At 42.1% G+C, this 24069-nt stretch overlaps 1 protein-coding gene and 1 pseudogene across 1 annotated transcript; one reads left to right on the top strand and one right to left on the bottom strand.

The window, feature by feature from the left end:
• Positions 1–643: 643 nt before the first annotated feature.
• Positions 644–8559, bottom strand: H3-3A (H3.3 histone A). The gene is made up of 4 exons (XM_068986111.1): positions 8458–8559; positions 6774–6924; positions 5479–5632; positions 644–1273 (listed from the first exon to the last, which is right to left on the bottom strand). Exons 2-4 carry the CDS (start codon positions 6899–6901, stop codon positions 1145–1147), a joined length of 411 nt encoding a protein of 136 aa, XP_068842212.1. The 5' UTR covers positions 6902–6924; positions 8458–8559; the 3' UTR covers positions 644–1144.
• Positions 8560–11871: 3312 nt separating this feature from the next.
• LOC138090886 (large ribosomal subunit protein eL6 pseudogene) lies at positions 11872–12731 on the top strand (annotated as a pseudogene).
• Positions 12732–24069: the final 11338 nt, after the last annotated feature.

The raw sequence follows: 24069 nt of genomic DNA, 5'->3' as shown, positions 1-24069 counted from the left end.
AATTAAAAAATAAAATAAAAATGAGCTTAAGAACAGTGTGTTCATAAGCCCAATGTTATTTATACCTTATTGATGTAAATTTGTTTTTAGTTCATCTCACTTCAGTTTCAGAGCACCTTCGTTCATGTTACAACTAGTGTCAGTACACTAGGGATGTTAAGCCCACCTTCATTTCACATTCCCAATGCTAAATAAAATGCCGTCTTAAGAATAGGTGATTGATTAATACAGGGTTAATATACAGTATCTTAAAAATAGCCAGCTTTTCTATGCACTAAGTTTTTGAGCTGAAGAATGTTCTACTTGCAGTTAAATTACCACTATTCAAAGTTTAATAGCACAATTATTTATAAACATACTTTCACGACTTATACAGATTTAACTATTTTCATGGGATTCTGCTGGCCAGTTAGGTTTGGGAATTGTTAAAAATACCCATATCCACAGAGTTAAAATTAGGAGGAAAGCCAGTAGCTCTAGTTTCCTTCCCATATAAAGTTTACATTTACCTCTCCCCAATAGTTTCAAATAAAATGTAACAACACTTCATACTAAAATTATTCAGAATATGGAACTTTCAAGGAATTAACTGCACGGTTAACAATGATAGTAAAGACCAAAAGCGAGTATAGTTTAATGTATTTTAATAGCAAACTTACAGGAACAGCACAGAAGACAGACAACATTAAAAACATGTGCTTGCATGTAGGACAACTCAGTTAGAAAAGTATAGTGAATGGATGGAATCTACTGCATGATAAAAATGCTACAAACACCATTTAGTTGCAGTCAATAAGAAATTTACTTGTTTTAAAAAAATCCAAATGCTGGCATTGTCCAGAAAAATTTAACAGGTTTATTTATAATTGTTATAAAGTTGAACTGCTGAAACTTGTTCACTGAAACATTTTGACTTTCATTAATGCTTTATGTCCCCGCATTTATATTAAAAATTCACACACAAATGAAAATGGAAAAACTGCCAATACCTGATTTCTGTCCCCTATTTTCCACTTGCAATCATATACTTAGGTACCTTTTGACCCCATGGAAAAAAAATATCTAACGTTCAGAACTACCAATAACAGGAAGAAGAGATTTTTTTTTTTTTAAAGAATGAAATGTTTCCCATCATAGTGGATTCTTAAGCACGTTCTCCACGTATGCGGCGTGCTAGCTGGATGTCTTTTGGCATAATTGTTACACGTTTGGCATGGATAGCACACAGGTTGGTGTCTTCAAAAAGGCCAACCAGATAGGCCTCACTTGCCTCCTACAAAAGGAACAGAGAAAAAAAATATTATCAACAGTTAAAGATACATCTATACTAGTTAAAAAGATGTTTTTGAGTCCTTTAGTTTACCTTTTCTAATGTTATATGTGATTTTTAAGCAAACTGAAATGTGTCTTGAGTAAAGCAAAAATCAAACTTCAACTCTAACATTATTTTTATCCTCACAAAGATAAATGGAATCACATGTATCTATTCCAAGTAGTACTCTCCTACCTCAGGATGTCCTTTTTCAGAATCTTACTCCCAATTCATTATATCTGTTTGACTACTGATTTCCATCATATGGGCCTTATCTATCTTTCCTTTTAACACCTCAGAGTTTGACCACCAGGTCAGTGTCCTACTTACATACAATGATCTATTTTATTTTGCACCCCTACTAACCACACTTTCCTCTATGCACCCCTATCTGTAATGGCATGTTACCCCCTCAGCATTAACACTGACCTGTTTTTTCCCATTCCATCATTAAGCTTTTGAAGGTATCCTCCTATTCCTAATTTCACTCTAAACTGCTAGGTATACGAATTATTCAGTAGAGAAGGAAGAAAAAAGGAGAGCTCCTACTTATAATTAACTCTTAAAATTGTTAGTACATCTTACAGTTGTCTGAAAAGTTGAAGAATTCTTTGGTCTAGGTTAAAACAACTGCTTATGCATTTTGAAATGAACCAGTCATCAGTCCAACTGTTCTAGTGGATTAGGAACACTAAATTAAAGACATTATTTGGCTTCTCTATAAGCAAGTTATTTCTCTGTTTAAGATCTATTTAGGAAAAAAAAACCAAAACAGATTTTTAGATTTGATTTTTGTCCTAATTAAAAAACTATTTCCATTTTGGAACTCTTTAGGCAATAAGACTAAAAGAGAAATACACAAAATACTTGAGCAATTCAAGCCCAGCCCCATAACGCTTCGTAACACACAAGATAGAGATGGGAGGGACCACATTTGCTTTATAAACACTGACTTTGCTAATAACACTTGAGAGGAGGGGGGTTCACATTTGGGAACGCATGTGAGAATTAAAGATTTAAAAAAAAAAAAAAAGTGCTAACAACTCCTCAAATGGTTTGTACTATTCTGTCTTATGAAAATATTTTTCTACATTTATACCTTCATTCTTTTTAGCCTCTTCTATAAAAATGTTTCATTCAAATTTTACTATTCTTACGTATCTTTCTGCAGTATGTTATCAACAGTAAGCTTTATTTGCCTATCCTTTATGGCTTACCTCAAGATTATTCCATGAAGGAGAAAGCAAACATTCCTCTCACCCCTGCTTCCCAGGTACAGGTAATTCTGAACTCCTAATTTCCATGGCACTCACACGGGCCTTGTACACTAGCCATTTTTTAATACCCTTACTTAATAAAATACTTACTTTACGCTCACAATGCCTAGCCCTTGAAGGAATAGACGTTCAAGAAGTTTTTGCTGGCTTGGTTTTTTATATCTAACCTTAACTGAAACTTGCATTTTTTCTTTTTTTTTCCCCCTTGGATGCACCCTGTGGCTTGGGGGACTGTTCTCCAACCAGGGAACTGTACTTGGGTCCTTAGCCATGAAAGTGCAGAGTCCTGACTACTGGACTGCCAGGGAATTCCTGAAATTTGCACCTTTTCTACACTACCAGTTCCCTGTATCTTACCTTTTCCAAAGAATACATTAAAAGCAAAAGTCCTTAATATTCAGAGATTCATCCTTGGGATATTCTAGAAATGGTAAAAAGTTTAGAAAACATAGTATACTGTAGACCCTATTCTTATGAGTTTCACAGTGCATGTTAGATAGCAGAACTTAAATTCCTCAAGAAAGAAAACAGTTATTTCTTTTTTTGGTTTCACCCAGCATGTCTCAGGATTATGCAAATTTAGAAGGCTTCTGCAAAATACAGCAGTATGAGCTGCTATATGGACAAGCCAACAAGTCCTGAAATTCAAACACCCATTTAAGAGTGGAATGAGTTTGGCTCCCCTAGTACTATTCAAATGTGATACGTGGCAGCTGGGGCTCTCACTGCTATCTTAGAACCTGCTCTAGATATCATAGGATTGTGTCTGTCAGCTCTGGGAGAAGAGTCAATACAGGGAATTTGACCATGACCCATGTATTTCTAATTCTACTACCAATGTCCAAAGTTTCCTAAACATTAAGACTATGATGGGATTTAAAGAGGGACACATTATAGCCCAATTAACAAAATTTTGAGGTAATAGCGAAAAAGTGTCGTTAGGGGCAAAAGCTAAATTTTAAGTTAGTTAAGTCTTGATAATTTATGGCAAACCAAGTCTGATTTCTCCACCATCCTCCCTAGACTTACCCACCCTCCATCTCTTTCAGTTGTGTTAGAGAAGTTAGTTGTAAATTTAACTCTAAAGTCAAAAATGGCTTTCTTCTACCCTATTCGCATTAGCAAATTCTCCATCTCTATATCCTTAAGAGAATGAAATATTTTCCAATAAAGAGCTACCAATGCCAGAGTACTACAGGCAGCAGAGTTGAACATTTTGCTCAAAACCAATGCAATTACTTACTGACAAGTATAAAACACAAACCTTAGTAACAGCAATGAATTTTTAAAAGACAAGTCTTTTAGCCAGATTGTTAAGTAATCAATTTACAAAGCTCTATCATTGACACTTAGGCTTGACAATGTTGGACTTCCAAGTATAATGTGTAGCTCAAGTAGAGCCCTCCTAACTGTAACTACAAAACAAAATTAGCATCTTTAGGTCAACACTTGACAATGCTTCTGTATTTAAAATTAGTGCAGAAAACATGACTAGCATTTGTAACAAATGAAATGGGATCTAAAAACAGTCAAAGATTAAATCAGAAAATAAAGGTCTTAAATAACAGCACTGTAAGATTTTAGTAGTTTGAAATTTCAGTAATTTCAATTCATTGAGAATTTAATGGATGCCTACTCCTGGAATTCACCAATCAAATGAAGTTCAGACTAACCATAGAAACAGCTCAACCAATTACACTTCAGGATAGAATCCACCTATCAAATCTTCCTCACACGTAAAGGAAAAGCTTGGCAACAGCAGCCTTGAAAAAATCCTCCAATGGAATGTATGTCGGTTCTGGACCCTCCCCTAAGAGAGATTCTGATGCAGGTCTGTGGAAGTGCCTAGTAATCTGCATTTTAAATCACCTCTCACCCTATGCTGACAGAGGTGGCAGTCTTGCCATACTCCGAGTTACAGCGATCTAATGAATGCCAAACACACTTAACATTATAGGTTACTTAAGTGACTGATGTTAATTGTACCCACATACCTAATCAAGTATCTTAGGTGCGGGCATCTCAAGTTGTTTAATCTGGCACAAACCACCAGTATTTCAAATACATGTGTGTGCTCAGTCACCTGTGACTCTGTGACCCTTTGTACTGTCGCTTGCCAGGCTCCTCTGTCCATGGGATTTTTCAGACCAAAATACTGGAGTGGGTTGCCATTTCGTCCTCTAGATCTTCCCAACCCAGGTATCAAACCGGAGTCTCCTGCATTGCAGGCCTATTCTTTACCTCTGAGCCATTGGGGAATCCCATTTCAAATACATAACCACAGCTAAAACTGTATTTCTCGAAATTCTGACACACTGGAGCTAAGATTAAACTCACTGTTTCCCATTTAAATGGAAATCCATATATAATCCCCTTAAACAAACTACATGTCTTCAAACTTCTCTCTTTACAAGCCCAGTAACATCTTTTTCTCCCTGTTGTCAATCCAATCCTAACTACCACTCAAGTTTCTTTTACCTCAATGCACAATTCTTTAATGTTGCCTAGTCCTATCCAAGATATCATGTTCTCTCCACTTGCAACTGCCTCTTCAGGTCCAGGAGGCCATTTATTCTAACTTTCCATTTGTATCAGTCCCTGTTTGAAACTAATTACCAATACAGACCTTTGGCCCCATGACTTTCTAATATCCAGCAGCAACTGTAAGTCAAACCAGAGGATTTTTTTTTCCTTTAAACACTACAATGTTTAAAATTTTAAAATCATATCTGTATAACCTCAAGCAACTTAACCTTTCTGATATCTCACCAGTGAAATATAAAGACCTATCTCACTGGCTGGTGATATACAAGCATAAAGATTTAGAGATATTCTTGGTACAAAGCAGAACCAGCCAACTCTCAGAGCCTTTCCCACCCGCCATTTTACCTGCAAAGCACCAATAGCTGCACTCTGGAAGCGCAGATCTGTTTTGAAGTCCTGAGCAATTTCCCGCACCAGACGCTGGAAGGGAAGTTTGCGAATCAGAAGTTCAGTGGACTTCTGATAACGTCTAATTTCACGGAGTGCCACAGTACCAGGCCTTTAAAACAGAAACATTAAAGACATGGTTACCAAATACATAAAAGAACTTAAAAGAGTGGTCATCAGCTTCAAAGAGATGGAGTCACTTTTCAAAAAATAAATCAAACCATTCTTTTGTATCAAATTCCACTTATTAATTTATGACCTAAATATTCAAATCTGTTAGAAGTGACAATACTTTAAAACAAAAAAGCATGATATGAAAGCAGACTTCTGGCAGGGGGTTTGATAATCATAATCCCTTAATTTTCTTCATCTTTAACATAAACATTACTAACTTCTGTTATAATTATAACTTGGGAAGGTACTAGGCCACTTATAAAGAAGTCAAAGTTTTTCAGACTTTTAATTTGACACCACTCTCATTCTTCCCACTGGCACCCCCCATTCTTCTGAAAAGATCTACCAGCACAACCCAATGAGCTTCACTTAAAAAAACACACAGTATTTAAGTTCAATTTCCCAGAATACCTTTGACACTGCACATCCCTCATGAATGATTAAACTGATGAACACTCTTTTGTGTTGTATCTTCCATATGGCAATTTTTTTTCTTTAAGTAATTTTAAGCAAGAAATTTACCTCAATCCTGACTTATTTCTTACACTTTTATTTTAGGCTAATCATTTGCAGAGGGTAAATACAGACAACTTCTGCCCTCTAATGGCAGATGCACTCAATAACACTGCTCAGGGTAGTTCAAAACTAAATATGCCAATAGAAGGAAAAACCAATTCAAGTAAACGAAGGACTTATGTAAATCTAAACCACAATGTCCCCATCTTGATTAAATTATTTTACCAGATGCCAGAGTATCCTCAAAAATGTATTTTAAAACAACACTTTTCTATTTAAAACATATATATTACACATAACAGCTAAGTAAAATGTTAGTCTATCCTATTAACGTTATTAGAGATAGAACGTCTTCTTTGGGCTATGGGCACGATTACAGCTTCAAAATTAAGCATATTCCCAATAAAACCTAACACTAAATTATATGCAGATTTTAAAGTAGCAAATATTTAATAAGGGTAAAAACAGATTCTCTAAAGGAGAAATTATGCTTATACATCTTTTTATTAGATTATATACTTCTGGAGATAAGACTTTGTTTCATTTTTCCTCTTTTAAAATACCTGTAACGATGAGGTTTCTTCACCCCTCCAGTAGAGGGCGCACTCTTGCGAGCGGCTTTTGTAGCGAGTTGCTTCCTCGGTGCTTTACCACCGGTCGATTTGCGGGCAGTCTGCTTTGTACGAGCCATGGTATAGAGACCTCCTTACTTACCTACCAGCATCGGAAAAACCAAAAATCACCATATGCAACTACCAAACACACAAGTTTTCCTGCCACTACCCCCCCAATCTGGAAATTATGATTAGCATTAAAAAAAACCAACTCCATAATGTTATATAATTTGAAAGGGTGCAGATTACATCTACCACCCAAATATGACTTTTTGAAACAAACTGTAGTACTAGAAAATTGTTAGCCTTAACACCAGTCATCTCTCAAAATGGCCCAATCTGAGCGATAAACGGCAAAACAAAAAGACCCCCCCAACAGCCTTCGCTTCAATTTCTTTAAATAAAGTAGAAATCAGAAATGTCTGTAAACATTCCCTCCACTAACAAGTCAAAAGAACGAAGCCACAAACCACAGAAAGGTCGAGTCAAATTACAGCAAAAAAGGTTTTAGTCACCCCCCCGCCGCCGCCCCCCCTTTACGTCTGGCAGTTGATACATTGCTGTAAATATCTGAAAACATTCCTGGTTTTGCATCTCTACAGTTCTGTTGACAAAAAGGCGTCTCAAAAAACAAGAGGAACAACAGCTACCAACAGCGAGCACTCTACAAAGCACCGCCCTCGAGTCCAGTCCTCAGAGGATTCGCAATGAAATAAAAAAAAAAAAAACCTGCCCCGCACCCAGGCGTTAATTAACGCACTAGACTGGCCGACTGGTCCACCCCAAGCACCACATAAACTTTTGGTTTAGCCTCCTCCGGCCCCTCGGCACAGGGTCCCCCAGCCTGCCCGCCTCGCTCCTAGCGTCTCGCGCAGGCACAAACTCGGCTCCCAGACCAGAACAAAATGGAAACAATCGCAAAACGTATCCGATTCCTTTCCAAAGAGACAAAACACCAAATCGCTCGAAAATACTCCATCCCCTGCCACGTGCCGCCCTCCAAAATGCAAAAGTTTTTTTTGCATTTCAAATGCATCAAGTTTCCGCTTCTCTAAAAAGGAGAAAAAAATGTTTCTCTTTAAAATTTTTTCCTCCTTTTTTGAAATGGGGAAGAGAGAAACAGGGGAAAAAATATGGTCGGTGACCAGAGAAGAGAGACAAGATGGTGAAGCTTAGCAACAACTGTGGGGAGGCAGCAAAAAGCGAGTTACCCCAGGGTGGGAAGCAGCGGCGATTTCTACCCTTTTCCCGCCCGAAAACTGGGGTCCGGGGTCCGGGGTCGGTAGTTAAGAGGCCCGCGCGGGTCGTGGTGAAGGTCTGGGGTCCCGGGAAGGGGCGGCGGGCGGGATTTCACCGAAGAAAAAGGAGCCAGGGGCGCGGGGAGGGAGAGCAGGCTCGGCGACGCGGCGGTTGCTGCTGTTGGGCTGAGGCGACGAGAGACTGGGGAGCCGCCGGAGCCGCCGCTGCCTGAGGGGAGAGGGAAACTCGCTCCTCACCTCCATTTCTGGGCCAAAAAGTTTTGGGGCCAAGCCGGAGGGACCCTGGGTCCCCTCCCGGCACCGCCAGGGCCCGGCCCGGGGCTGACGGCAAGCGGGGCTCGGTTCCGGGGAAGCGGGCAGACGGGGAAACTTACCCCCCTTCTCCTTCGGCTGGAGCTCGGCGAGCTAGAGGCGGCGCTGGCGTTGGAGAGCGACGGCGGCGCGGCGGCGGCTGCGAACACAATTGAAAGATGGCTGACACCGAGGCTATCCCCCAACACAAGCCGCCCCGCCCCCGCGCCGCGCGCCAACCAATCACACACAATGGAGGGAAGGCTCGGCCCCGCCCCCGCCCCCTCGCTCGCGCCCCGCCTCCCCCCTCCCCCCGCGCGCCCGTTCGCTGGCGCGCGCTCGCCCCTCCCCCGCGCGCCGCCCGCTCCCTCCTCCCGGCTGCCTCGCGCAGTGTGTGTACAAACACAAAAGACACGCTGAAGGGCCGCCGGCTCCTGCCGAGACGGCCGCCCGCCCGCCCCCGTTTTAACTCCGGCTCCCCGGCCCCGCACTCCCACCCAGCTCCATGCGCACACGTCATGGAACTCAGGAAGCCCGGGTTTGGGGCGCCGAGGGGGAAGTTGGGGGGAGGGGCGGGCGGGAGGAGGCGCGGCGGGTGAACGCCCGGCCTGCGGGCGTCTCGGGCAGCGGCGGGGAGGGTGAGGGAGGGGGCGCCCCGCTCCGGCGCGCGTCCCCGAGGCGCCCCGGACGGCGTGGGGGCGGGGAGGAGGACACCGCCGGCCCAGTCTCCGCGCCCCAGTTGCAAACACTACCCGACAGGAAGCTTGCAAATAGAAACCTCGCACCCCGCGCCCACATTCGGTTGGGGCTGCTCTAGCTCTGGCAGGGCTGCCGGAGGCCGTTGTCCTGCTTTCACTACGGGCCAGGTGCGGCCGGGCATCCCGCAGACAACTTTATTCACTCAAGACACCGGCTCGGGCCGTGGCGGCCGCGCGGTGCAGGCTGCAGGCTGCAGGCGGTCCGCGAGAACTCTGCCACCTGGGACGCCTGGCTCCGCGCAGGTGGCATCTCCAGGCCGACGGAGACGGCCAGGGACGGGGCTCGCCTTCTTCCTGGGTCGGGATGCTTGATGCAAGATGGCTGTATTTTGTAAGCTTCTAAAACAATATATGGAATACACAGCTAACTGCACCAGGGCCTGAATACCAGCCTTGGCAGCTATTCTACCAGCCAGTTCGGCTTTTTAACCATTTCAGTTTTAGGTAGAATTGCCAAATGCTGTGTAGTCAAATGTCAGCAGCTTCTGAATAGTTTGGATGCGGCGGTAAGCGGCAGAAGTAAGGAAAACGTCGTTGGGGATCATCACATTTATCCATTTTCCAATTCTCAGTAGCGTAGGAAACAGATTTCAGGTTCAAGTTACCCACGTTGTCATTTCATTGGCCTTAGAATATATGCACCGTCCCTAGATGGCTTTGACAACACTTGAAACTACGTGCGAAGGTATTCAATAGAAGTGTCGTGCAGACATCCCATAGGATAGTGAAGGAGATAAATTTCATAGATGGAGAGCATAACTACTATTGATAGTCTGAAGCTCTCATAAACATTACCCTGAAATCAGATATGAGAGAGGGAATAGATTTGTCCAAGGTCACTTAAGTGAAGAACAGACCCAGGAGAAACAAACAAAATCCAGTCCTCCTGTTTCATTATTATTTAATGAATGTTAAGTGTCTGTGGTTGCTGTGCAGAACACATGCAATTTGCAAGCCTGTCCTAAAAGCACATATGCAAAAAAGCTTAGGCTGAGCTGCCAGCGAAGAGTTCCTATAATTTGGGCCAAAAAAAGGGTTGGGTTTTTTTTTTTTGCTTGTTTTTTGTTTTGTTTTGAGTAAACCAAAATATTTGTTGGCTTTTTTCCAGGAAGGCTGATTCCACATCAGTTAAATTCATCATCCCTTCAAAAAATATTGAATACATAGGTAATGTTCTCTTTATCTGCTAGATTTTTCTGTAACTTCCATTTTTTGGTTTAAAAATATTCCTAAGGACCGGGAAAACTTTTAGATATAATTCTAATCTTGGATTATCTGAACCTACTTAGCTGTCCATCTGTAAAATGGAAGTGATATTTATGCGTGAAGATAGGCCACAAGTTTTTTCTAGTTGTAGGATCAAGTATGTTTTGCAGTTGGGTAGATGTCTGGCTTCCCAGATGGCTCAGTGATAAAGAGTCCACCTACTAATGCAGGAGATGCAGCTTCAATCCCTGGGTGGAAGAGATCCGTGAAGAAGAGAATGGCTACCCACTCCAGTATTCTTCCCTGAAGAATTCTATGGACAGAGGAGCTTGGCGGGCCACAGTCCAGGGGATCGCAGAGTCAGACACGACTGAGCAACTAACACTACTATGTCCATTAAATCTCTTATCATCTATGATTCTCTCTAGTTGCACTTTGTTGAAAAATATGTCTTGAGGCTTTGGATCCCAGTCCTCTTTCCTTAATTGTCCCTCCTTCAGTCTTGCCCAGTAAATGGCATTATGATTTACTTAACTGTTCAAAAGCCTCAGGCATCCTACTTAGCCTGCCTTATTTTCATCCCCATAGTCCTATTGGTCCTATCTCTGAAAAACTTCTCAGAATGACCTGCTCCTCTCCTCCTCTCCTCTTGCTGGTCCCCTCAGTCACTTTCTATATGACCTTTCTCTTTCCACTCTTGCACCTCTGTATTCCATTCTCTACATTGCATGCAGAGATTCGATTTATAGAATAAATTGGATTAAGTCACACCCTTTCATAAATCTATTTGGAGGCTTCCCACTGCTCTTGGTTAAAATGCAGGGCCTGGCATCACCCCTGCCCTCCCTAGTGACATTCTGCTGCAACCCAACTACCTTATCTTTCAAGGTCTTCACTCCTGAGGATCATTACACTATTTTGCAGGTTAAACGCCCTCACCAAGGTTTACACAGGAGTCCAAGTGGCTCAGTGGTAAAAGAATGCACCTGCCAAGGCAGGAGATGCAGGAGACACTGGTTCAATCCCTGGGAGGAGGAAATGGCAACCTATTCCACTATTCTCGCCTGGAAAATTCCATGGATAGAGGAGCCAGGCAGGGTCGCAAAGAGTCAAGTGACTGAGCACTTACATGTAAGGTTTACACAGAGCTGGCTCCCCCATCTTCTAAGGCAACATTTTGCACTTTCCCATATCTCTTAGAAAAAGATCCTTTTTGTAAGGTCCACAGAAGAAAAAAGGGGATTTGGAGCCATTCATATGGAACTTGATTAAAACTTTCATTATATGTTTTTATATTATAAACCATATAGGAGAAAATAATTGCATTTTAAAGAAAATCAGTATCAAATTGTGTAAAACTCTCAAATAAAATGTTTTCAAAGTTTTTAATGAGAAATGGTGAGGTTTTAAACTTGAAATGGCCACATACTATTCCTGATCAAGACTTTAGAATGAAGATCTCTTCAGATTCTTGATGATCTTATCATTGAAAAACTTTAAAATATAATTTTCAGCTCTTTCTCATCTTGCAAGATGGCGGGTGAAAAGCCTGAGAAGCCAGATACTAAGGAGAAAAAACCTGAAGCCAAGAAGGCCGATGCTGGCAACAAGGCTAAAAAGGTGGAAAAGGTGAAGAAGGTTAAGAAGGGGAAGCCTCACTGCAGCCGAAATCCTGTTCTGGTCAGAGGAATTGGCAGATATTTCCAATCAGCCATGTACTCCAGAAAGGCCTTGTACAAGAGAAAATATTCAGCAGCCAAATCCAAGGTCGAAAAGAAAAAGAAGGTTCGTGTTCTTGCTACTGTCACAAAACCAGTTGGTGGTGACAAGAATGGTGGTACCCGAGTGGTCAAACTTTGCAAAATGCCTAGGTATTACCCTACTGAAGATGTGCCTTGGAAACTGTTGAGTCATGGCAAAAAACCCTTCAGTAAGCATGTGAGGAAGCTGCATGCCAGCATCACTCGTGGGACCATTCTGATCATCCTCACTGGGCGCCACAGAGGCAAGAGGGTCGTTTTCCTGAAGCAGCTGGGCAGTGGCTTGCTACTTGTGACTGGGCCTCTATCCCTCAATCGAGTTCCTCTGCGTAGAACACACCAGAAATGTGTCATTGCCACCTCCACCAAAATCGATATCAGTGGCTTGAAAATTCCAGAATATCTCACTGACACTTACTTCAAGAAGAAGAAGCTGTGTAAACCCAGACGCCAGGAGGGTGAGGTCTTTGACACAGAGAGAAATACGAGATCACAGAGCAGTGCAAGGTTGATCAGAAAGCTGTGGACTCCCAAATTCTGTGAAGAATCAGAGCTGTTCCTTAGCTCCAGGGCTACCTCCACTCTGTGTTTGCTCTCACAAATGGAATTTATCCTCACAAAATAGTATTCTGAACTTCTTGCAAAGAACCTAATTGAATAACTTGTCGTTTCAAAAAAAATAATAATTTTCAGTCATTCAAAAAAGTGTAACAGTTGGAGTTATATATTTAAAATTCTTCCCTTTCTTTCATTGACAAGTGTAGTCTTGGAATTTCTTGTGAATGGATTTTGAATGCAGCTAAGCTTTTTGAAAATCAAGTATTTTTAAATTATACCTCCAATTTTCAAAATACACATGTGTTGTTAAGCAGTCATCCTGTAGGTGCATTGGTCACCACCTAAAAGTCTAAAATAGCAAGAAATACCTGGTAGGAGGACAGAAATTCAAATCTGCACCAGCAGCTCTATTCAGCTTCTTTGTCCTCAACTCTGGTTGCATTTTGTGCCACACCAGTACTCCTTGGGCACTTGGCACAGTAGTTTTCAGGTTCCTGGTCCATGATGCTCCCTGCATTGTGGGACTAAAGCCGGGGTCTGGGGTCTAGAGCTCCTCTTGGACTGTGCTCAACACATCCCATGGAGCAGTGAGTCGTGCTCATTTATCTGCTTATCTGCTCGCCTCTGTGCCAACCAAGGGGCACAGATCTGACCCAGACTGCTCAGGTTGCCCTTCAAGGAGCCTCAGAAGAGGCTGCTCACAGGAGCTCTGGGGTGTAGGACTGAGAGGACCTATTTCCTGGCACCTCCATAGCCCAGAGTGAAGGCCCCTGGATGGCTCTGAGGTCTCAGTTCCAATGTCACCCCTCAGAGAGCCACACTGAGTCCCCGTCTTCCTTCCCCTACCCCTCATGTTATATTCAGTCACATTTCCATGCTTATTGCTTTCACAGCAATTCTCACAAGCTGATGTTTTGATTCTTCTACTGATTAGTGGTCTCAGCTAGACTGTAAACTTAGTGAGAGCAGGGGCCTTGATATTTTAAACACTGTTCTGTCTGCATCAACCTGTATAGTATCCAGCCCACATCAGACACTTAATAAATATTTGATGGATAAGTAAAGAGTGACCATATTTTTGTGGAGTTTTATATTATGTATTTTGTTTGTAGGATATTCACATCTGAAAACACATATCTCTAAGAGTTAATGAGGGGCTTCTTGTGGATGTGACTGGTGATAGAAGCAAGGTCCGATGCTGTAAAGAGCAATATTGCATAGGAACCTGGAATGTCAGGTTCATGAATCAAGGCAAATTGGAAGTGGTCAGACAAGAGATGGCAAGGGTGAACGTCGACATTCTAGGAATCAGCAAACTAAAATGGACTGGAATGGGTGAATTTAACTCAGATGACCATTACATCTACTACTGCAGGCAGGAATCCCTTAGAAGAAATGGAGTAGCCATCATGGTCAACAAAAGAGTCTGAAATGCAGTACTTGGATGCAATCTCAAAAACGACAGAATGATCTCTGTTCGTCTCCAAGGCAAACCATTCAATATCACAGTAATCCAAGTCTATGCCCCAACCAGTAATGCTGAAGAAGCTGAAGTTGAATGGTTCTATGAAGACCTACAAGACCTTTTAGAACTAACACCCAAAAAGATGTCCTTTTCATTATAGGGGACTGGAATGCAAAAGCAGGAAGTCAAGAAACACCTGGAGTAACAGGCAAATTTGGTCTTGGAATATGGAATTAAGCAGGGCAAAGACTAATAAGAGTTTTGCCAAGAAAATGCACTGGTCATAGCAAACACCCTCTTCCAACAACACAAGAGAAGACTCTGCACATGGACATCACCAGATGGTCAACACAGAAATCAGATTGATTATATTCTTTGCAGCCAAAGATGGAGAAGCTCTATACAGTCAACAAAAACAAGACCAGGAGCTGACTGTGGCTCAGATCATGAACTCCTTATTACCAAATTCAGACTTAAATTGAAGAAAGTAGGGAAAACCACTAGACCATTCAGGTATGACCTAAATCAAATCCCTTATGATTATACAGTGGAAGTGAGAAATAGATTTAAAGGACTAGATCTGATAAAGTGCCTGATGAACTATGGACTGAGTTTCATGACATTGTACAGGAGACCGGTCAAGAGCATCCCCATGGAAAAGAAATGCAAAAAAAGCAAAATGGCTGTCTGAGGAGGCCTTACAAATAGCTGTGAAAAGAAGAGAAGCGAAAAGCAAAGGAGAAAAGGAAAGATATAAGGATCTGAATGCAGAGTTCCAAAGAATAGCAAGAAGAGATAAGAAAGCCTTCCTCAGCAATCAATGCAAAGAAATAGAGGAAAACAACAGAATGGGAAAGACTAGAGCTCTCTTCAAGAAAATTAGAGATACCAAGGAAACATTTCATGGAAAGATGGGCTCGATAAAGGACAGAAATGGTATGGACCAACAGAAGCAGAAGATATTAAGAAGAGGTGGCAAGAATACACAGAAGAACTGTACAAAAATCTTCAAAACCAAGATAATCACAATGGTGTGATCACTCACCTACAGCCAGACATCCTAGAATGTGAAGTCAAGTGGGCCTTAGAAAGCATCACTATGAACAAAGCTAGTGGAGGTGATGGAATTCCAGTTGAGCTAGTTCAAATCCTGAAAGATGAGGCTGTGAAAGTGCTGCATCCAATATGCCAGCAAATTTAGAAAACTCAGCAGTGGGCACAGGACTGGAAAAGGTCAGTTTTCATCCCAGTCCCAAAGAAAGGCAATGCAAAAGAATGCTCAAATTACCGTACAATTGCGCTCATCTCACACGCTAGTAAAGCTCAAAATTCTCCAAGCCAGACTTCAGCAATACGTGAACCGTGAACTTCCTGATGTTCAAGCTGGTTTTAGAAAAGACAGAGGAACCAGAGATCAAATTGCCAACATCCTCTGAATCATCAAAAAAGCAAGAGAGTTCCAGAAAAACATCTATTTCTGAATTATTGACTATGCCAAATCCTTTGACTGTGTGGATCACAATAAACTGTGGAAAATTCTGAAAGAGATGGGAATACCAGACCACCTGACCTGCCTCTTGAGAAACCTATATGCAGGTCAGGAAGCAACAGTTAAACTGGACATGGACCAACAGACTGGTTCCAAATAGGAAAAGGAGTACGTCAAGGCTGTATATTATCACCCTGCATCTCATGATGCAGAGTGCATCATGAGAAATGCTGGGCTGGAAGAAGCACAAGCTGGAATCAAGATTGCCAGGAGAAATATCAATAACCTCAGATATGCAGATGACACCACCCTTATGGCAGAAAGTGAAGAGGAACTAAAAAGCCTCTTGATGAAAGTGAAAGAGGAGAGTGAAAAAGTTGGCTTAAAGCTCAACATTCAGAAAACGAAGATCATGGCATCTGGTCCCATCACTTCATGGGAAATAGATGGGGAAAGAGTGGAACAGTGTCAGACTTTATTTTTTTAGGCTCCAAAATCACTGCAGATGGTGACTGCAGCCATGAAATTAAAAGACACTTACTCCTTGGAAGAAAAGTTATGACCAACCTAGATAGCATATTGAAAAGCAGAGACATTACTTTTCCAATAGAATCCGTCTAGTCAAAGCTATGGTTTTTCCAGTGGTCATGTATGGATGTGAGAGTTGGACTGTGAAAAAAGCTGAGCATCGAAGAGTTGATGCTTTTGAACTGTGGTGTTGGAGAAGACTCTTGAGAGTCCTTTGGACTGCAAGGAGATCCAACCAGTCCATTCTGAAGGAGATCAGGCCAGGGTGTTCTTTGGGAGGAATGGTACTAAAGCTGAACCTCCAGTACTTTGGCCACCTTATGCGAAGAGTTGACTCATTGGAAAAGACTCTGATGCTGGGAGGGATTGGGGATAGGAGGAGACGGGGACGACAGAGGATGAGATGGCTGGATGGCATCACTGACTCGATGGACATGAGTCTGAGTGAACTCCGGGAGTTGGTGATGGACAGGGAGGCCTGGCGTGCTGCGATTCATGGGGTTGCAAAGAGTTGGACACGACTGAGCGACTGAACTGAACTGAACTCTCTGGTGATTCAGTGGTTAAGAATCTCCCTGCCGATACTGGACATACGTGTTCAATCCCTGATCTGGGAAGATCCCACATGCTGCAGAGCAGTTAAGGCTGTGGGCCACAACTACTGAACCTGTGCTCTAGAGCTTGTGCTTTGCAGCAAAAGAAACTACCACAGTGAGAAGCCCACACACCACAACACAGAGTAGCCCCTGCTTGTGGCAACTAGAGAAAAGTCCTCGAAATGCAAAGACCCAGCACAGCCAAAAATAAAATTATTTTTAAAAGTTTTGCTTTAAAGAAAGAATGAGCTATGACATCTTTTTCAGTATTGTCATCAGTTTAACAGTGAAGGCAATGGCAACCCACTCAGTACTCTTGCCTGGAAAATCCCATTGCCAGAGGAGCCTGGTAGGCTGCAGTCCATGGGGTCGCTAAGAGTCGGTCACAACTGAGCGACTTCACTCTCACTTTTCACTTTCATGCATTGGAGAAGGAAATGGCAACCCAGTCCAGTGTTCTTGCCTGGAGAATCCCAGGGCTGCCGTCTATGGGGTCGCACAGAGTCGGACACGACTGAAGCGACTTAGCAGCAGCAGCATTAGTTTAAGAAAGATAAATATTTTTCTCGTGATGAGGTTGTAAGGATGTAAACTGCCCATTTGAATGGGGCTAACTGTCAGTATTAATGTTTTATAAGTTTTGAACACTCATTAAATAACCAGTGGCATCTATTATCGTTATTCTCTGCTCATTAAGCAGCCTTGGGCTTGCAGTTGGGGTCTCTATGTATATCCCCAGTATCCAGGAGATTGTCACATCGCTTTGTAAATGAATGGGTGTCCCAGTTCTATATCTGTCTTGGTGAGTGAGTTAGTGTAGGTCTCCCCTGAAGGAGAGCCAAGAAATTAAGTGGTTTTTGAGAGTGCAAGGCCCAGAGCCATGCCTTTGAGCCATAGTGAATTCATACATGTATATGGCACCTGGGGAAGCTTCTTGGACATTAAACAGCCTTTGAGACACTCCTCAACCCTTCCTTCAAACTCCAACATTCTGATATAATGATCTTGACACTTGCTAAGTATTAAAAAACAGGTGAAAAAATTCTGTTTCATAAAAAAGCCTTTAAAAAAGGATTCTCTCTTTTAAACAAACAAACAAACAAAAAATATTCCCTCTTCTCCAAGAACTGGATTAATTGACCAAGTTCAAGAAAAGACAGTTTCAAGAAGTACTACCTTCTCCTCTGGAGAAAAAAGGAGTATGCTTCCTTTGGTAGACTGAGAATATTCTACTGTACAGAGGTAGCCTGTCAGAAGGACAGGACTTGAGTTACCAGGGAGACGGGAACTGCCTTGTATGGTTTTTTAATGACCCAAGCAATGGTGTTTCCCGTTTCTAGAATAAAAGAAATGAAGTGAATTCTTTCTTCTATAACCCCCTTTATCAAATACTTAAAATACCTCAAATACCAGATAGGTTAACTTAGCCCTATTAAGGATTTTTCTTTTTAATTATGTTTTTCACATTATATTAAGAAATTAAATTGTAAAACATATGTTATCAAACTAAGTACAAAGCCTTTACCTGGAAATGAAAACTTCTAAAGTCCCCTAAAAATCCATAGACTCCCCTGTATTCTCAGATGGATTGTTTGCCCCCTAGGCTGGAATGAGAGGGCTTGGGGCTCATATGGTTCCCTGTTGAGATAGTTAGCTTCCCTAGGACCACCTCTGACACTGATATCCATTCACAGCAAGACAGCTCTTGGACACACTACCCAGGCCTCACAGAAGGAGCTCTCTGTACCCCTGTCAATCCTCAAACAGTGTGGCTGAGGTCACCAGGTAAAATGGTGCCTGGGATGTATATATCCAAGGATGAATTTATAGTAATAAATGTTTTGTTGAAATTTTGTGGTTTACCTGATGTTCAAATTTACCCTGGCATCCTATATTTTTATTTTTTAAGCTTAGCAACCCTTCCACCTATTAAGGGGCTATTTATTTCAACTCTCCAAGACCCCAGCTCCCCACTGCTCAAGCCTCTCTGAGCCTCTTTAGCAGCCAAGCCTGGGCCTAGAGGGCTGGTGTTCACCTTGCATTTTTTACCACTTCTGTCCTTCCCTTTCTAGGAAGCAAACTGCTCCATAGGAGATCTCCACATTCAAAGTAAGGGGTTTTCAGACCCTCTCAGGTCTCTTTTGGAACCTTTAGACCCATCCACGGTCGTGGCAAAGTGCCGTAATAGCTGACATTATTACTCTGTTCTCCCTCCCAAATATTTTGCCAAGAAACTACCCCAGTCTGGGGCCCTTGCCACAACGTACCAGTAAGGGTTGACAGTGCTATCTGAATTCTATTCTCATTTAGTCCTCCCTCCAGCAGAACCCACCCAATGATGACACCCAAGCATAGCCAGACCAAAGGAAACCAAGTGGGAAGGGAAGGAAATCTGTAGGCAAACAAGACTGAGTGTGAATCCTAGCCCTTCCTCTTATCACCAACTGAGTGTTAACCTCTCTGGACCTGAGTTCCTCATCTGTAAAATGGACAGAATTACCTTAAAGTATAATAATAATCCTATCCTGCCAGGTCACCGTAAGGATTAGAAAGAATAAATACAGAGCACCTGATAAAGAGTATGGGCTCCATGAATGATCTATTGTGTCTAACCTGTCTTTACTGCTTTCCATAGCTATGATATTCTATGTATCATTGCAATTTAAAGTAGCTGTATTGGACTTACCTGGTGGCTCAGTGGTTAAGAATCTGCCTGCCAGTGCAGGACACACAGAGGCCAGTGCAGGCCTCCTGATCTGGGAGGGTCTCACAGGCCAAGGAGTAACTAAGCCTGTGTGCCGCAACTGCTGAGCCTGTACTCTAGAGCCTGTGCTCTGCAACAAAAGAAGCCGCCACCACGAGAAGCCCACGAACCACAATACAGAGTAACCCCTGCTCGCCGAGAAAGCTTGTGCGCAGCAATGAAGACTCAATGAAGCCCCCAAATAATTTTTTTAAAAGTATACTTAATTTAAAAAAATAAAGTGACTATATTAATAGTCCTCAAACACATGGGCAAATTGTGACCTTTTCAGAAGATCCTGGTTATCTTTAGAGAATTTGTCATGCTTTAATTTGCTTCAGGCCCCTGCTAGGTAGCTATTCAATGTCCCCCAGGACATAGCATGGGCCCAGTACTTCTAAATAAGATTTAGGAAGAAGCTTAATTAAGCAATCGCCACATTATTGGAAGCCCCACAGTGTCTTCCAGTCTCTCAGGTAGACCAGTAATTGCAGAATCTGGAGGAAGATCTTTCCATGCTGGATCCGTAGAAGTGTTAACATCCCAGACAGGGAGTGACCAACAGAGAGGCAGCAACTGACTCTGCCTAGGCGATCTTTTGGTTTATAAGTAGAGTTCTTCCCTGGATATACATACTGTCTGATGATCCTTGGGGGTCATCAAAGACACCCTGCTGCCACTCAAAACCAACAGGGAAAGCCCTTTGTTCTATGGAGAAGACTCTCCCTGACTTTGGATATGACTAAGTTATCTTGGAATGATATCTGTGCATTTCCTCCAAAAGTGATTAGCTTTTCTTTGCTTCTGGGTTATCTTGAATCTAGAGAAGGAAATGGCAACCCACTCCAGTATTCTTGCCTGGAGAATCCTATGGACAGCACATGGGGTCACAGAGTCGGACATGACTGAGCGACTAACACTATCTTGAATGCCATAAGTAGCTTCTTCACACCTAGTTACCAGGATGATGAAAAAGAGATCTATTGTCATTTCAAAAACCAAGGGTCCCTTAAACTTATTGGGAGACAAAGAGATGCCAACACATTAAGCATGAGTTATGCAAAGATTATTAAAAGTCTTTTTTATGCACTATCGCCCCCTACAAATTTTCATTTGTGGATATAGACTCCTTCCACTTCCTAATCAGCCCAGTTCTTGGAAAATTTAGAATTTAATATATGTGCCAGGAAATGGGAAAACAAAACTGAAAAACATTGATCTAAATAATTCTGGTTAAAAAATAGTAGGTATTTGGACTGACTAGATCTTTTTTTTCTTACTGTATTGCAGTCTATGCTTTCCAAATTTTCATTTTTACAGTGAGACTATATTACTTCTATAATTAGAAAAAAGTTGAAGTGGAAAAACTGGGAAAAGGCACCCTCGGCTCCTGACAGACTGACTTGGAATGGCAGACACAGAAAACTGGCTCTGCTTGGGGTTTGCCTCTTACAAACGTGAGGCCAGGATCAGCCCACAGGTCTAAACAGGATCTGCTAGCAGCTCACTAGGTGTGAACACCTGGAGAGGGAAATGGCAGCCCACTCCAGTACTCTTGCCTGGAAAATCCCGTGGCCGGAGGAGCCTGGCAGGCTACAGTCCATGGGGTTGCAAAAAGTCAGACACGACTGAGCGACTGACTTCACAAGGTGTGAACAAGGGCAGTTCAGGTCAGTTCAACAAGCATCTACTGAGTGCTCACTGTGTGCCTGGCACTATGCTAGGCACTTGCTACAAAGGCGGAAATATCGACAGCCCCAGTCCTGTTGAGAATGGGGTAGTCTCCACACGGCACGATGCATTCTCCATTACAGGCATTTCAGGAGTTCTGTGGGAGCACCAAGGAGACCTCGGGTCAGGGAGCATTTGGGAAGAGATGACACCTGAACTTTATTGAAAATAATTATTTGTTTTTTCCACATACTGCTGCATGCAGAATCTCAGCTCCCTGATCAGGGTCAAACCCCATGCCCCCAGCAGTGGAAGCACAGAGTTTTAACCACTGGACCTCCAGGAAATTCCCATAAAAATATTTTAAAGTCTTTTAAATAGTTAAAATCTTTTCTTATTATAAGAAAATGATTACAGATAACTACTCCTAATGCTTTTGTATTTTCAGATATTTTGACTTCTTTCCAATGTGACTTTCATACATTGAGATGCTTGTATGAATATGACATGACAAACTTTTGGTGTTTTTTTACAAAAACTAGGCATTTGCATTGGCCTTGAATAATGAGTAGGAATAGAGGGAGTAAAGAGATGAAAAGGTGTTGCAAGCAGAAGGGACAGTATGAGTTAAGGTGGTGAGACAATCATTTTCATAAAATCAGGACACATACATCAAGACAGAAGTCTCAGAAGAGAAGGTTGGAGAATGACCCAGGACTCGGTCCTAGATGGCCTTGTCGGTCACCCTAAGACACTCGGGCCGTGGGGGAGGGTAAGGAGGGAAAAGACATGATCGGGTTTTCTTGTATGAATATCACATTGGCAACTAGGTGAGTGGTTAGTTTGAGGCAGTTAATACTGAAGGCAAAGTATTTGCGACAACACGGCTGGACTTGGAGGGTGTAATGCTAAGTGAAGTAAGTCAGACAGAGAAAAACAAATACTGTACGACCTCACATATGTGGAATCTAAAATATAATCCCCAAACCCCCAAAACCAAGCTCATATGTACAGAGAAGAGGTTGGTGGTTGTCAGAGGTGAGACATGGGTTGCAGAGTGGTGGGGTTGGGGGGGTTGGTAAAATGGGTGAAGGGGGTCACAATTTCTGGTTGTACAATAAATACGTTTTGGGAATATAGTATATAACATGGTGACTATAGTTAAAATGTTGTATTGCACATTGAAGGTTGCTAAGAGAGTAAATATTAAAAGTTCTCATCACAAGAAAAAAGAATTTTAACTACGTATGGTGACAGATATTAAGTAGACATTGCGATGATCAATTTGCAATGTGCAGCTGACCCTTGAATTAGAGTTGAGCTGTGCGAGTCTACTTACATATGGAACTTTTTCAGTAGTAAATACTACAGTAGGGCTTCCTGGTCCCTCACACAGTAAAGAATCTGCCTGTAATGCAGAAGACTTGCAGGAGATGTGCGTTCGACCCCTGGGTTGGGAAGATCCCTTGGAGAAGGTAATGGCTATCCACTCCAGTATTCTTACCTGGAGAGTTCCATGGACAGAGGAGCCTGATGGACTACAGTTCATGGGGTCTCAGAGAGTCGGACACAACTGAGCAACTAATACTTTGACTTTCACTTCAAATACTACAGTACTACAACAACTGTGGCTGGTTGAATCTGAGGATGTGGAACTGTGGATATGCAGGGCTGAATGTAAAATTATACACCCATTTGTGACTGCCAGAGTTTGTTACCCCAACCCCTGAGTTTTTCAAGGATCAACTGGATACAAATATTGAATTATTATTCTGTATACCTAAAAGTAATAAGGTCATGTGTCAATTATACCTCAATTAAAAAAATTTATCTCTATTCAACAAGTATAACTGAGCATCTACTAAGTACCTGACACACATACAAAGAGACTGAAGGTAAAGAAACCCATAAGGAGATCTCAGAAATGTGTATTTATTATTACTATTGGCTGTGCCACGCTCCTTGCAAGATCTTAGTTCGCTGACCACAGATTAAACCTGAGTCTTTGGCAGTGAAGGCTTGGAGACCTAAAAACTGGACCGCCAGGGAATTACCAGGAATGAATATTTTTTATGCTTAGAGATAGTCAATTTCAACTGCCTAATCAAGAGGAATTTAGCTTTTTAGCAAAACTAGTTTAATGATTTGATTATATCAAAGTCCAAGGGATTAAACATCCCTGTTTATTTGCTTTCATCTGATGGACTCCATCTTCATCATCATGTAATATAATAGTTACAATGAACATAGCTAATATTTATTGAGCCTTTATGGCATGCCAAGCACTGTGCTGAGTATGTTAGACTTGTTTTCTCAAGTAATAGTAAATATGTATTATACTGCCCCATTCACAGATGAGGAAACAGGCTAAGGAAGGCCAGAGTAGCAAGCAGCAGACCTGGAGTCCATGCTCTGTCATCCACCTGATTAACAAACTTTTATTTGACTAAGATTAGTCACAGTTGGGCTTCCCAGGTGGCCCTAGTGGTAAAGAACTTGTCTGCCATTGCAGGAGACATAAGAGACTCAGGTTCAATCCCTGAAGATCCTCTGGAGGAGGACATGGCAGCCCAATCCAGTGTTTTTGCCTGGAGAATCCCATGGACAGAGGAGCCTGGCTGACTACAATTCATGGGGTCACAAACAGTTGGGCTAGACTTAGCATGCACACACGCAGTCACAGTTATCAGGAATTTATCTTGAAAATCTTTAAAATTTCATAGTATTTTTATCTACTAAGAATTGATCATTTTCTAGGATGTCATACAAATACACCCTTACTGTTTTTAAACCTCACAGAAGTTGCCGAAATCCAGAATGTGAACTAATGATTACTATTAAAGGCTGCAGTAATTTTCAGAAAGATCAGCATCTAAATGCAAGAGTCATCCAGTAAGGAGCGTGAATATCAACCATTTTGC

The sequence above is a fragment of the Capricornis sumatraensis genome, chromosome 14, assembly GCF_032405125.1.
Source record: "Capricornis sumatraensis isolate serow.1 chromosome 14, serow.2, whole genome shotgun sequence".
NCBI classification, from domain to species: domain Eukaryota; kingdom Metazoa; phylum Chordata; class Mammalia; order Artiodactyla; family Bovidae; genus Capricornis; species Capricornis sumatraensis.
This window is presented reverse-complemented; position numbering and strand designations above follow the sequence as displayed.